Source organism: Salmo salar, chromosome ssa10 (genome assembly GCF_905237065.1).
Source record: "Salmo salar chromosome ssa10, Ssal_v3.1, whole genome shotgun sequence".
Classification (NCBI taxonomy): Eukaryota; Metazoa; Chordata; class Actinopteri; order Salmoniformes; family Salmonidae; genus Salmo; species Salmo salar.
In genome coordinates, this window is record NC_059451.1 from 43,081,314 (window position 1) to 43,095,959 (window position 14,646).

At 42.6% G+C, this 14,646-nt stretch overlaps 1 protein-coding gene across 1 annotated transcript in view; it reads right to left on the minus strand.

Annotated features, from left to right (window-relative positions):
• Positions 1-14,646, minus strand: part of LOC106560452 (collagen alpha-1(XXIV) chain) — a 199,288-nt gene that overhangs the window by 70,549 nt on the left and 114,093 nt on the right. Inside the window, exons 28-30 of the mRNA XM_014123375.2 lie at positions 11,335-11,388; positions 2,114-2,167; positions 1,903-1,947 (exon numbers count right to left, since the gene is read on the minus strand). Coding sequence (XP_013978850.2) covers positions 1,903-1,947; positions 2,114-2,167; positions 11,335-11,388 — 153 coding nt within the window. The remainder of the gene's footprint in view (positions 1-1,902; positions 1,948-2,113; positions 2,168-11,334; positions 11,389-14,646) is intronic.

Sequence of the window (14,646 nt, forward strand, 5' to 3'; positions counted from 1 at the left end):
TGGTCTGCAGTTGTGAGGCCGGTTAGACGTACTGCCAAATTCTCTAAAACGACATTGGAGGTGGTTTAGGGTAGAGAAATGAACATTCAATTCTCTGGCAACAGCTCAGGGGGACATTCCTGCAGTCAGCATGCTAATTGCACACTCCCTCAAAACTTGAGATATCCTTGTGATGGCCTTGTGTTGTGTGACAAAACTGCACATTTTAGAGTGGCCTTTTACTGTCCCCAGCTCACGGTGCACCTGTGTAATGATCATGCTGTTTAATCAGCTTCTTGATAGATCAGGTGGATGGAGAAATGCTCACTAACAGGTATGTAAACAGATTTGTGCGACACCATTCTTCCACGAGATATTCCATCATTTGGTGTTTTGTTGATGGCGGTGGAAAACGCTGTCTCAGGGGCAGCTCCAGAATCTCCCATAAGTGTTCAATTGGATTGAGATCTGATGACTGAGACGGCCATGGCATATGGTTCACATTGTTTTCATGCTCATCAAATTGCTTAATTAAGTCAGGGACCACACCTGTGTGGAAGCATCTGCTTTCAATATACTTTGTATCTCTCATTTACTCAAGTGTTTCCATTATTTTGTCAGTTACATGTGTTAACATTACTGCTCCAAACTGAACTATCTATCCTCTGTTAAAGAAATGCCATTGAAGACATCAAAGAAAGACTAGAAGAGATACTTTGTTGTCCATTTTTCAATACTAGAACACACATAATGTTAGAACACAGGACATCAAAGCTAGAGATGACACGGGTGCACTGGTCCATCATGTTAGGAACCATTACACTCATCTAGATTCATCCAAAATGATGACAAAAAAATGACTCACTATAATCTACCTTCATAAACTCTCTCCATCCAACCAATGGCTCTACCCATCTACAGGTTGTGTTTTAATGAAATCCCCCAACCAAAATGGAGACAATGACGCTAGCAAATATAAAGCCAGAGGGTAGGTTTTTCATGTTTTTCAGCCCAAATAAAAAGCAACACATTGATTAGAGTTAAAATACAGAGCAGGGCACATTTTCCTCTTGCATGCTGCAGGTCTTTATTGACATAGCTCAGGTTTCGTTACTGTGAGCTGGAAGAGGTTTTTAATTGACTATAACTTGATACAGCCATCAGAAGAATGGCACCCTCTGCAAATAAAACCGTTAATTAAAGTCTACCGATCTCCCACACAGATCTTAATGGCAATTTAAACGTCAGGTTATGGTGGCCCAAGTGTAACCTTTTCACTCAGATGTAGGAATAATCACACATGCTGAATATATTGGGGTAGGTTTCCTACACAGTGGAGTCTGTTGTGTAGAATGAATGCAGGAGCAGGGGTGATACAGGAAGTAACTCTGCCTCATTCTGGCCTGTCATTGGTCAGCAGGAGTGATACAGGAAGAAGCGCTGCCTCATTCTGGCCTGTAATTGGTCAGCAGGGGTGATACAGGAAATAACCCTGCCTCATTCTGGCCTCATTCTTGCCTCTGGTGAACCATAAGGGACTTTCTGTAGAGATCCAATTATTTTGTCATCGTAAGTGGCCTCCTGCACCCTATTCAATGTGCCCTCTAATCGGTATAGGGACAGAGTCATGTGCAGAAACACACAGGACAGGAGCAAACTCACACACACACACACACACACACACACACACACACACACACACACACACACACACACACACACACACACACACACACACACACACACACACACACACACACACACACACACACACACACACACACACACACAGACACACACACACAGACGTTGTACATACATTTCTGATGTTAAATTAAAAGCACATATGTTCTTGAGGCCTGTGCTGGGTCTGTGGTAGAAAGTAAACTCATTCAAAGCAGACAGGTAATGCAGAGTACTCACTATGAACCCAGGCTCCCCTTTCTTTCCACCTTCCCCCTGCTCTCCCTGCAGAAGAGCGAAAAGAGAGAGAGATAGAGAGGAATAAAGAGAGATCTTAGTGAGGCAACAAATAGATTTTTAATCAGGTCAAAGTGCACAGAACAAGGTTTTTCAGTCAGGTAGAAAGAGGACATTCAGTATAATGTTCTTCTGAGGGTGAGAAGATGTTTACCTTGGTGCCCTCAGGCCCTGGTTCCCCTAGTGGACCGTCTGCACCCCTCGGCCCCTATGACACAGAAACACAGCCGCTTAGCACTCTGTGTGTGTGTATGTGTGTATGTGTGTGTGTGTGTGTGTGTGTGTGTGTATCCCTGGGCCCCTATGACACACAAATAGCTTAGCCCTCTCTGTATGCATGGTTTACAAACCACTCAGCCATCACATCACACAACGGCACTCGTAAATACAAGCACACATCCACCCACACTCTCACACCCACCCACACAACCACGCAAACCCACCCATACCTACTGTACTTAGCAGTGTACAATATGGGATATGGGCGTAACCAAATCATCTAGAGTGTCTCAATAAAAGAATGGGTGGAGGAGGCGAGAGCATGGGGAGTATCAAACACATAAGGGCATTGGTGTTAGGAGCAGCACATGGTAGCAGTCTACTGTGCAGGCCCTTTTCGTCTTAAAACACATCCACAGACAGACAGTTGGACTGCATAACATCAACAACTTGGGAGTAATCAGCTTCTTCTTTGTCTGTGTCTAACTGGGGGTTACCTGCTGACCTTTGCAACCTCTCCTTCCTCTCTCTCTCTCTCTCTCTCTCTCTCTCTCTCTCTCTCGCTCTCTCTCACCTACACACAAAAAGCTAAATGCTATACCATCAGGCCACATTCAGTGGTACTTAGTGCCTGTGTTTTGGAGGAGGAAAACACAAGCAACTGCCGGATCATCCGTCTGAGTGTGTGCTTTACTGGACTACTCTGTCTTCTTGTAGTGGACGCTACACTTCCTGTACCTTGGTTCAGGGCAGGCCAAGGATACAGCGGGGAAATAAGTCAAACAGTAAAAAGAAGTGTTTACTTACTCATAAAACTATTCAACACAGACATTTGAGTGAGTGGATGTACTGTATGGGTCTCCGCCTCACATGGCTGGATGTCCACCTGGCTGTCAAGGCCAAGCAAAACGAGAGCAGAGCCACCACTTGTCAGGCCAAATGAAGCGAGTAGAGCTAAGCTAAATCTCATTTGCTGAATTGGAAATTGTAACTTTCTTTTACTTGATCCTAAAACTGTACAGTTGGGTGAATGGTTCATTCAGGGTTGTTAACAGGCACTAACTGTGCCCTATTACAAACGCTTGGCTCAATCAGTTCTATGGATTAGAACAGTAGCCAAACACACTTATAATTTATACTAAATCCAATTCAAATTCAATCCCTGCTTTGATTGGTCAATTGAGTGAGCCAAGTGACATAGTAACACATTGTGAGGTCAATGAGGACAACTGAAAGACACATAGACAGGTCAAGAGCTAAAAGATGATGCGTCATGGGGAACTATTGTCTCCTAGCTTCTGTCTGCAGGTAATAGTTTATACTGTAGTACTACTGTAGTTAGTCCATACACACTGAGCACACCAAACATTAGGAACAACCCCGTGCCCTTTTGCCCTCAGAACAGTCTCAATTCATCGGGGCATGGACTCTACAAGGTGTCAAAAGCATTCCACAGGGATGCTGGCCCATGTTGACTCTAATGCTTCCCACAGTTGTATCAAGTTGGCTGGATGTCCTTTGGGTGGTGGACCATTCTTGATACACATGGGAAACTGCTGAGCGTGAAAAATCCAGCAGCGTTGTAGTTCTTGACACACTCAAACCGGTGCGCCTGGCACCTACTACCATAACCCGTTCAAAGGCACTTAAATCTTTTGTCTTGCCCATTTACCCTCTGAATGGCACACATACACAATCCATGTCTAAATTGTCTAAAGGCTTAAAAATCCTTCTTTAACCTGTTTCCTCTCCTTCATCTACACTGATTGAAGTGGATTTAAACAAGTGACATCAATAAGGGATCATAGCTTTCACCTGGATTTCATGGAAAGAGTAAGTGTTCTTAATGTTTTGTACACTCAGTGTATAGTTACTACTGGGACATATTTTATCTGCAGGTAATATCTCATATATTTATGTAATATCTCATATATTTATGTAATATCTCATATAGTAATGTAATATCTATACATTTATGTAATATCACATATATTTATGAAATATCTATTATATGTATGTAATATCTTATATAGTTATGTAATATCATTAAAGCAGCAGACTTAATTAATCTGTAAAGGTATTATTGCTGTCGGGGATTAGATATCAGAGAGAGAGCGATAAGAGGGGTGAAAGCGACTTTTTCTAGAATGCACTTTCTTTTCTCCTACTGTAAATTGTGACATCATGAATTGTAAACGTTACCTAAGGAATGCGATGCTTCCTGATTTGGCCTAGTTCAAGTATGCCACATTTTATCATCCAGACTTGATTTCTTTATAGCTCAGACGGTTAAACCATAAGAGAAGGTCATAATAAGGTTAGGATAACAACTATTGGATTGGCCCTGTGGAGGCGTAGACTGGCAGCAAGCTGAGCTGTTTCACTTTGCTGCTGTAAAGTACTTTAGCCTGTTGGACACGAGAGATAAACATCACAGCAGCACGTCATGCATGTTTATATCAGAACAGCTGTTCCAAAATACCAGCGTGTAATCAAATCACTGCCGACACAACACGTTCATTACATTTATTGTTACTGAACAATGCTGTTCTGGTTATAGAAGTGTTGTGATTCAGTGGACAGATCACATACAATACAATGCTGTTCTGGTTATAGAAGTGTTGTGATTCAGTGGACAGATCACATACAATACAATGCTGTTCTGGTTATAGAAGTGTTGTGATTCAGTGGACAGATCACACACAATACAATGCTGTTCTGGTTATAGAAGTGTTGTGATTCAGTGGACAGATCACATACAATACAATGCTGTTCTGGTTATAGAAGTGTTGTGATTCAGTGGACAGATCACATACAATACAATGCTGTTCTGGTTATAGAAGTGTTGTGATTCAGTGGACAGATCACATACAATACAATGCTGTTCTGGTTATAGAAGTGGTGTGATTCAGTGGACAGATCACATACAATACAATGCTGTTCTGGTTATAGAAGTGTTGTGATTCAGTGGACAGATCACATACAATACAATGCTGTTCTGGTTATAGAAGTGTTGTGATTCAGTGGACAGATCACATACAATACAATGCTGTTCTGGTTATAGAAGTCTTGTGATTCAGTGGACAGATCACATACAATACAATGCTGTTCTGGTTATAGAAGTGTTGTGATTCAGTGGACAGATCACATACAATACAATGCTGTTCTGGTTATAGAAGTCTTGTGATTCAGTGGACAGATCACATACAATACAATGCTGTTCTGGTTATAGAAGTGGTGTGATTCAGTGGACAGATCACATACAATACAATGCTGTTCTGGTTATAGAAGTGTTGTGATTCAGTGGACAGATCACATACAATACAATGCTGTTCTCGTTATAGAAGTGTTGTGATTCAGTGGACAGATCACATACAATACAATGCTGTTCTGGTTATAGAAGTGTTGTGATTCAGTGGACAGATCACATACAATACAATGCTGTTCTGGTTATAGAAGTGTTGTGATTCAGTGGACAGATCACATACAATACAATGCTGTTCTGGTTATAGAAGTGTTGTGATTCAGTGGACAGATCACATACAATACAATGCTGTTCTGGTTATAGAAGTGTTGTGATTCAGTGGACAGATCACATACAATACAATGCTGTTCTGGTTATAGAAGTGTTGTGATTCAGTGGACAGATCACATACAATACAATGCTGTTCTGGTTATAGAAGTGTTGTGATTCAGTGGACAGATCACATACAGTGCCTTTGGAACGTATTCAGACCCCTTGACTTTTTCCACATTTTGTTACGTTACAGCCTTATTCTAAAATGGACAAATAAAAAAAATATCTTCAACAATCTACACACAATACACCATAATGACAAAGCGAAAACAGGTTTACATAAGTATTCAGACCCTTTGCTATGAGACTCGAAATTTAGCTCAGGTGCATCCTGTTTTCATTAATAATCCATGCGATGTTTCTACAACTTGATTGGAGTCCACCTGTGGTAAATTCAATTGATTGGACATAATTTGGAAAGGCACACACCTGTCTATATAAGGTCCCACTGTGAACAGCGCATGTCAGAGCAAAAACCAAGCCATGTAGTCGAAGTAATTGTCTGTAGAGCTCTGACACAGGATTGTGTCCTTTATGGTGGAGTGGCCAGACGGAATCCTCTCCTCAGTAAAAGTCACATGACAGGCCACTTGGAGTTTGCGAAAAGGCACCTAAAGACTCTCAGACCATGAGAAACAAGATTCTCTGGTCTGATGAAACCAAGATTGAACTATTTGACCTGAATGCCAAGCGTCACGTCTGGAGGAAATCTGGCACCATCCCTACAGTGAAGCATGGTGGTGGCAGCATCATGCTGTGGGGATGTTTTTCAGGGGCAGGGACTGGGAGACTATTCCGGATCGAGGCAAAGATGAACGGAGCAAAGTACAGAGAGACCCTTGATGAAAACCTGCTGGGGCGAAGGTTCACCTTCCAACAGGACAGCAACCCTAAGCACACAGCCAATACAATGCAGGAGTGGCTTCGGGACAAATCTCTGAATGTACTTTGAGTGGCCCAGCCAGAGCCCGGACTTGAACCCGATCTAACATCTTTGAAGGGACCTGAAAATAGCTGTGCAACGACTCTCCCCATCCAACCTGACAGAGCTTGAGAGGATCTGCAGAGAAGAATGGGAGAAACTGCCAAAATACAGGTGTGCCAAGCTTGTAGTGTCACACCCAAGAAGACTCGAGGCTGTAATCACTGCCAAAGGTGCTTCAACAAACTACTGAGTAAAGGTTCTGAATACTTATGTAAATGTGATATTTCAGTTGTTCATTTTTTATACATTTGCAAAAATGTCTTCACTTGTTTTTGCTTTGTCATTATGGGGTATTGTGTGTAGATTGATGAGGGAAAAAACTATTTAATACATTTTAGAATAAGGCTATAAAGTAACAAAATGTGGAAAAGGTCAACGGGTCTGAATACTTTCCGAAGGCTCTGTATGTCTATATTTTCCAAAACAGGGAAAGCAATCAAGTGTAGATTATAGTAACCACCGAATATCCAAATGTGTGTGATTGTAAAGTGCTGCTATGTGTTTTCAGTGTTTGTGTGAAGCAGAGGAAAGTTGGTGTGATGCATAGCCTATGTAGGAGCATGTGTACAGAGTAGATCTTGTTTGTGTGCTTCAGGAGAGAGAAGACTGAGTGATATCAGGTAGAATTCAGAATGTTTGCCATAATGACATATATACAGTATGTCGTCAGAATGTAGCTAGCTAGCTAGAATGCTAGCATGTTCTAATTATATCAGAGCTAGCGGACCACAGTGAACTGTGTTGACTGCACCAACTGACTGAGGGCTTTTCACTATATGAGATTGCTCAGTTTGTTCACAATGCCTGGAGGAGAAGGAGAAATGTACTGTTTGTGTAGTGTGGCTAGATGGTAGCTGTACTGTTGTACTGTTTGTGTAGTGCGGCTAGATGGTAGCTGTACTGTTTGTGTAATGTACTGTTTGTGTAGTGCGGCTAGATGGTAGCTGTACTGTTTGTGTAATGTACTGTTTGTGTAGTGCGGCTAGATGGTAGCTGTACTGTTTGTGTAGTGTGGCTAGATGGTAGCTGTACTGTTTGTGTAGTGTGGCTAGATGGTAGCTGTACTGTTTGTGTAATGTACTGTTTGTGTAGTGTGGCTAGATGGTAGCTGTACTGTTTGTGTAATGTACTGTTTGTGTAGTGCGGCTAGATGGTAGCTGTACTGTTTGTGTAGTGTGGCTAGATGGTAGCTGTACTGTTTGTGTAATGTACTGTTTGTGTAGTGTGGCTAGATGGTAGCTGTACTGTTTGTGTAATGTACTGTTTGTGTAGTGCGGCTAGATGGTAGCTGTACTGTTTGTGTAATGTGGCTAGATGGTAGCTGTACTGTTTGTGTAATGTACTGTTTGTGTAGTGTGGCTAGATGGTAGCTGTACTGTTTGTGTAATGTACTGTTTGTGTAGTGCGGCTAGATGGTAGCTGTACTGTTTGTGTAGTGTGGCTAGATGGTAGCTGTACTGTTTGTGTAATGTACTGTTTGTGTAGTGTGGCTAGATGGTAGCTGTACTGTACTGTTTGTGTAATGTACTGTTTGTGTAGTGTGGCTAGATGGTAGCTGTACTGTTTGTGTAGTGTGGCTAGATGGTAGCTGTACTGTTTGTGTAATGTACTGTTTGTGTAGTGCGGCTAGATGGTAGCTGTACTGTTTGTGTAATGTACTGTTTGTGTAGTGCGGCTAGATGGTAGCTGTACTGTTTGTGTAATGTACTGTTTGTGTAGTGCGGCTAGATGGTAGCTGTACTGTTTGTGTAATGTACTGTTTGTGTAGTGTGGCTAGATGGTAGCTGTACTGTTTGTGTAATGTACTGTTTGTGTAGTGTGGCTAGATGGTAGCTGTACTGTTTGTGTAATGTACTGTTTGTGTAGTGTGGCTAGATGGTAGCTGTACTGTTTGTGTAATGTACTGTTTGTGTAGTGAGGCTAGATGGTAGCTGTACTGTTTGTGAAATGTACTGTTTGTTTAGTGTGGCTAGATGGTAGCTGGCCATGATTATTGTATGCGTATAATTTGTGAAATGTTATTTTGTTCTGTAGTGTCTTGTAAGCCCATGTGGGCTGGACACCGGTAGAGGTATGACAATAATAATAATGGCCAGAATGGAGCAAATGCAATGGCATCAAACACCTGGAACCCACGTGTTTGATGTATTTGATACCATTCCACCTCCTGTGGTCTGTACTAGTCTGTGGGTAGGGATTTATTTATCTCCAATGTGGATTCCTACATTTACTGTGAATCCTTTCACAGAGTGATAGATGGTTCAGACTACTGTGCAGAGGATGTGATGTGACTGGGCACTCTGCGTCAGTGACTAGATGGTAGAGTAAGCGCCTCTGCCCATCTATGGTGCCAATGTGGGTTGGCACCCCAGTGCCAGCCAGGTGGCTGGTGCCAGTAGCCAGTCCAGTCGGTGCCATGGTCAGTCAGCTGCAGAGTTCCACCCAGATGTGTCTTTGTCAACGGACAGAGAAAAGTAAAGGAGAAATGCTAAGGAGTGACACAGAGTGCCCAGTCACCACACAGCTCTCTGGTGGATACTACTGCTGATAGACTGGATCTCTCATGCAGTCACCACGCAGCTCTCTGGTGGATACTACTGCTGATAGACTGGATCTCTCATGCAGTCACCACATAGCTCTCTGGTGGATACTACTGCTGATAGACTGGATCTCTCATGCAGTCACCACACAGCTCTCTGGTGGATACTACTGCTGATAGACTGGATCTCTCATGCAGTCACCACGAGTCTCTGGTGGATACTACTGCTGATAGACTGAATCTCTCATGCAGTCACCACACAGCTCTCTGGTGGATACTACTGCTGATAGACTGGATCTCTCATGCAGTCACCACACAGCTCTCTGGTGGATACTACTGCTGATAGACTGGATCTCTCATGCAGTCACCACACAGCTCTCTGGTGGATACTACTGCTGATAGACTGGTTCTCTCATGCAGTCACCACACAGCTCTCTGGTGGATACTACTGCTGATAGACTGGATCTCTCATGCAGTCACCACATAGCTCTCTGGTGGATACTACTGCTGATAGACTGGATCTCTCATGCAGTCACCACGCAGCTCTCTGGTTGATACTACTGCTGATAGACGGAATCTCTCATGCAGTCACCACACAGCTCTCTGGTAGATACTACTGCTGATAGACTGGATCTCTCATGCAGTCACCACGCAGCTCTCTGGTGGATACTACTGCTGATAGACTGGATCTCTCATGCAGTCACCACGCAGCTCTCTGGTGGATACTACTGCTGATAGACGGAATCTCTCATGCAGTCACCACGCAGCTCTCTGGTGGATACTACTGCTGATAGACTGGATCTCTCATGCAGTCACCACGCAGCTCTCTGGTTGATACTACTGCTGATAGACTGGATCTCTCATGCAGTCACCACGCAGCACTCTGGTTGATACTACTGCTGATAGACGGAATCTCTCATGCAGTCACCACACAGCTCTCTGGTGGATACTACTGCTGATAGACTGGATCTCTCATGCAGTCAACACACAGCTCTCTGGTTGATACTACTGCTGATAGACTGGGTCTCTCATGCAGTCTCACACAACAGACTTTAAGATTCCAATAGTGTTTAAAGCTTAGATCATGTTAAATACATTACTTCTTTAAGCCCATGGTTGCTATGTAAAGTACTGTATCAGTGTACTGTAGTCCTCTGTAGCTCAGTTGGTAGAGCATGGTGTTTGCAACGCTAAGATAGTGGGTTCAATTCCCGGGACTACCCGTAAGGAAAAGCATTGGCTAAATGGTTTATTTGTGTCAGTGTCATACTCCTCTCAGCCACCAGGTGTCTCATGAGCTCAACATTACGCCTGAGCTCTATAATCTCTGATTCACTTCTTTGTGAGGCTTGTAAAACAATCAGCAGCATCTAATAAAGCAACACTCTGTTAATCACCCTAACCTGGAGATTAACTGAGCAGGGATGAAGACATATGAAATGTTAGACTGGTGTTTGAGGAAGGAAAATCAGGGTTAGGTTGCATGGTTAAATCAGATTAGGTTACATGATTAAATCAGGGTTAGGTGCATGATTAAATCAGGGTTAGGTTACGTGATTAAATCAGGGTTTGGTGCATGATTAAATTGGGGTTAGGTGCATGATTAAATCATGGTTAGGTGCATGATTAAATTAGGGTTAGGTTACGTGATTAAATCAGGGTTTGGTGCATGATTAAATTGGGGTTAGGTGCATGATTCAATCGGGGTTAGGTTGCATGATTAAATCGGGTTTAGGTGCATGATTAAACCAGGGTAAGGTGCATGATGAAAACAGGGTTAGGTTTGCGTGATTAAATCAAGGTTAGGTTACATGATTAAATCAGGGTTAGGTGCATGATGAAAACAGGGTTAGGTTTGCGTGATTAAATCAAGGTTAGGTTACATGATTAAATCAGGGTTAGGTTGCATGATGAAAACAGGGTTAGGTTTGCGTGATTAAATCAAGGTTAGGCTCCTGTTGTCCATTATAGCTCACATTGTTACTGATGAGACATGTAGAACAGAACAGAGGAGGGAAAGAGAGTGGAGGAGGGAGGTAAAAATAGTTATCTTACCCTTCTGCCCTTTGGCCCTGGGACCCCTGGTGTACCCCTCTGCCCCTGAGGACCCTGGGAGAGAGAGAGAGAGAGAGAGAGAGAGAGAGGGAGGGAGGGGGGAGAGAGTGAGCAAAAGAGGCAGGGGGGAGAGAGAGAGAGAGAGAGTGGGAGGGGGGGATTGTTATTGATGTGTTCGAGAGAGTTCATGACCGTTCAATTCAGTTGCAGTGTCACAGTTCACAAATGCTAAATGTGGAACAGGAGAGATGTAACCCAATCAATTACACAGTAAGTCACACTGTTTCTGTTTGAAATGGAGCAGACAATCATCTACATTCCACCTGTTGTTGATCAGATGTTTTCTGATGTGATCACCCAGCTGTAGTGTAGATGTACAGTAGAAGCTACAATTAAGTGAGAACGTTTACACTGACTAAATGAGGCTAAATGAGCATTGTCTATCTACTGTGTATAAAATGTCTCAACCCTATCCGGTTGCCTACAGACAGTCCAAATGAGTCAGGTTAAAGAAGCTGTTATACAGTATTGCATAATAATCAGTCAGTCTATTGAAGTACTGTGCTTATGGAAGGCCAGACTTTAATGTGAGAAACAGGCAAATTGATATCAAGTTTCCAAATTAAATGGTAAGTATTTATAATAGTACAAGATCATTAACAACAAATCTTCAGACTCAATTTAAGTATTTATATTAATCCCGCAATTAAAGTGTTTACGATAGCTAGACAAGACATAAAATAATGATGTCAATGTATTTAATCTGTTCACTCCATTAAGTTCATAATGTTTATGTGTCACAAGCCCTACTGATGACGAGGAAAGTTAACTCCTCTCCAACTACAAGTGCACTCAGTGAGAGCGAGAGAGAGAGAGAGAGATAGAGAGAGAGAGAGAGAGACGGATGCAGCTTGAGCCCCACCCTCTTCAACATACATTACCAGTCAAAAGTTTGGACACCTACTCATTCAAGGGTTTTTCTTTATTTGAACTATTTTGTACATTGTAGAATTATAGTGAAGACATCAAAACTATGAAATAGCACATATAGAATCATGTAGTAACCAAAAAAGTGTTAAACAAATCAAAATATATTCTTCAAAGTAGCCACCCTTTGCCTCGATGACAACTTTGCACACTCTTGGCATTCTCTCAACCAGCTTCACCTGGAATGCTTTTCCAACAGTCTTGAAGAAGTTCCCACACATGCTGTGTGCTTGTTGGCTGCTTTTCCTTTATTCTGCGGTCCAACTCATACCAAATCATCTCAATTGGGTTGAGGTTGGGCAATTGTGGAGGTCAAATAGCCCTTACACAGCCTGGCGGTGTGTTGGGTCATTGGCCTGTTGAAAAACAAATGATAGTCCCACTAAGCACAAACCAGATGGGATGGCGTATCACTGCAGAATGCTGTGGCAATCATGCTGGTTAAGTGTGCCTTGAATTCTAAATAAATCACACACAGTGTCACCAGCAAAGCACCCTCACACCTCCTCCTCCATGCTTCATAGTGGGAACCAAAAATCTCAAAGTTGGACTCATAAGACCAAAGGACAGATTTCCACCAGTCTAATGTCCATTGCTCATGTTTTTTGGCCCAAGCAAGTCTCTTCTTTTTATTGGTGTCCTTTAGTAGTCTCCTCTGAACAGTTGATATTGAGTTGTGTTTGTTACTGAACTCTGTGAAGCATTTATTTGGGCTGCAATTTCTGAGGCTGGTAACTCAAATGAACGTATCCTCTTCATGTCTTAAAGTAATGATGGACTGTCATTTCTATTTGCTTATTCGAGCTGTTCTTGCCATAATATGGACTTGGTCTTTTACCAAATAGGGCTATCTTCTCTATACCACCCCTACCTTGTCACAACAAAACTGATTGGCTCAAATGCATTAAGAAGGAAAGAAATTCCTCAAATGGACTTTTAACAAGGCAAACCTGTTAAATGAAATGCATTCCAGGTGACTACCTCATGAAGCTGGTTGAGAGAATGCCAAGAGTGTGCAAAGATGTCATCAAGGCAAAGGGTGGCTATTTGAAGAATCTCAAATATAAACTATTTTTTGATTTATTTGACACTTTTTTGGTTACTACATGATTCCTTATGTGTTATTTCATAGTTTTGATGTCTTCACTATTATTCTACAATGTAAAAAATTGTACAAATAAAGAAAAACCCTTGAATGAGTAGGTTTGTTCAAACTTTTGACTGGTACCGTATATATCAAAGAATTGGCGAGGGCACTAGAACAGTCTGCAGCACCCGGCCTCACCCTACTAGAATCTGAAGTCAAATGTCCACTGTTTGCTGATGATCTAGCGCTTCTGTCTCCAACCAAGGAGGGCCTACAGCAGTACCTACATCTTCTTCACAGATTCTGTCAGATCTGGGCCTTGACAGTAAATCTCAGCAAGACAAAAACAATGGTGTCGCAAAAAAGGTCCAGTTGCCAGGACCACAAATAAAATGGCGCTGGAAGAACTGGCAGCAGTTTTACAGGTGCACAACCAATTGTGCTACTATGTGGGTTTTTTTCGCGTTATTTGTAACTTATTTTGTACATAATGTTTCTGCACCGTATCTAACGGCAAAAAAGAGCTTCTGGATATCAGGACAGCGGTCACTCACCTCGGATTAGACAAAGATTTTTTCCACAACAAAGATGACGCACAAGACATTCTCCCAAACACCCCACAGGACCGTCATCCTCGTTATTTGCAAGAGGAAGCGACGCAGGTACAGAGGACAAAGAGCCAGAGCCTGGTCAGGACCCGGCAAAGGCGACTGGGAAAGCTGCCGTTACCATCAATACTACTCGCCAACGTGCAATCATTGGACAATAAATTAGACGAGGTACAATCACGAATATCCTACCAACGGGACATCAAGAACTGTAATATCCTATGTTTCACGGAATCGTGGCTGAATGACGTCATGGATATTCAGCTAGCGGGATATACGCTGCACCGGCAGGAAAGAACAGCACACTCCGGTAAGACGAGGGGGGGGCGGTCTGTGCATATTTGTAAACAACAGCTGGTGCACGAAATCTAAGGAAGTCTCTAGATTTTGCTCGCCTGAAGTAGAGTATGTTGTGATAAATTGCCGGCCACACTACTTGCCTAGAGAGTTTTCAGCTATACCAGAGACAGTGGCAATAAGACAGCACTCAGTCAGCTGTATAAGGAAATAAGCAAACAGGAAACCACTCACCCAGAGGTGGCGCTCCTAGTGGCCGGAGACTTTAATGCAGGGAAACTTAAATCAGTTCTACCAAATTTCTATCAACATGTTAAATGTGCAACCAGAGGG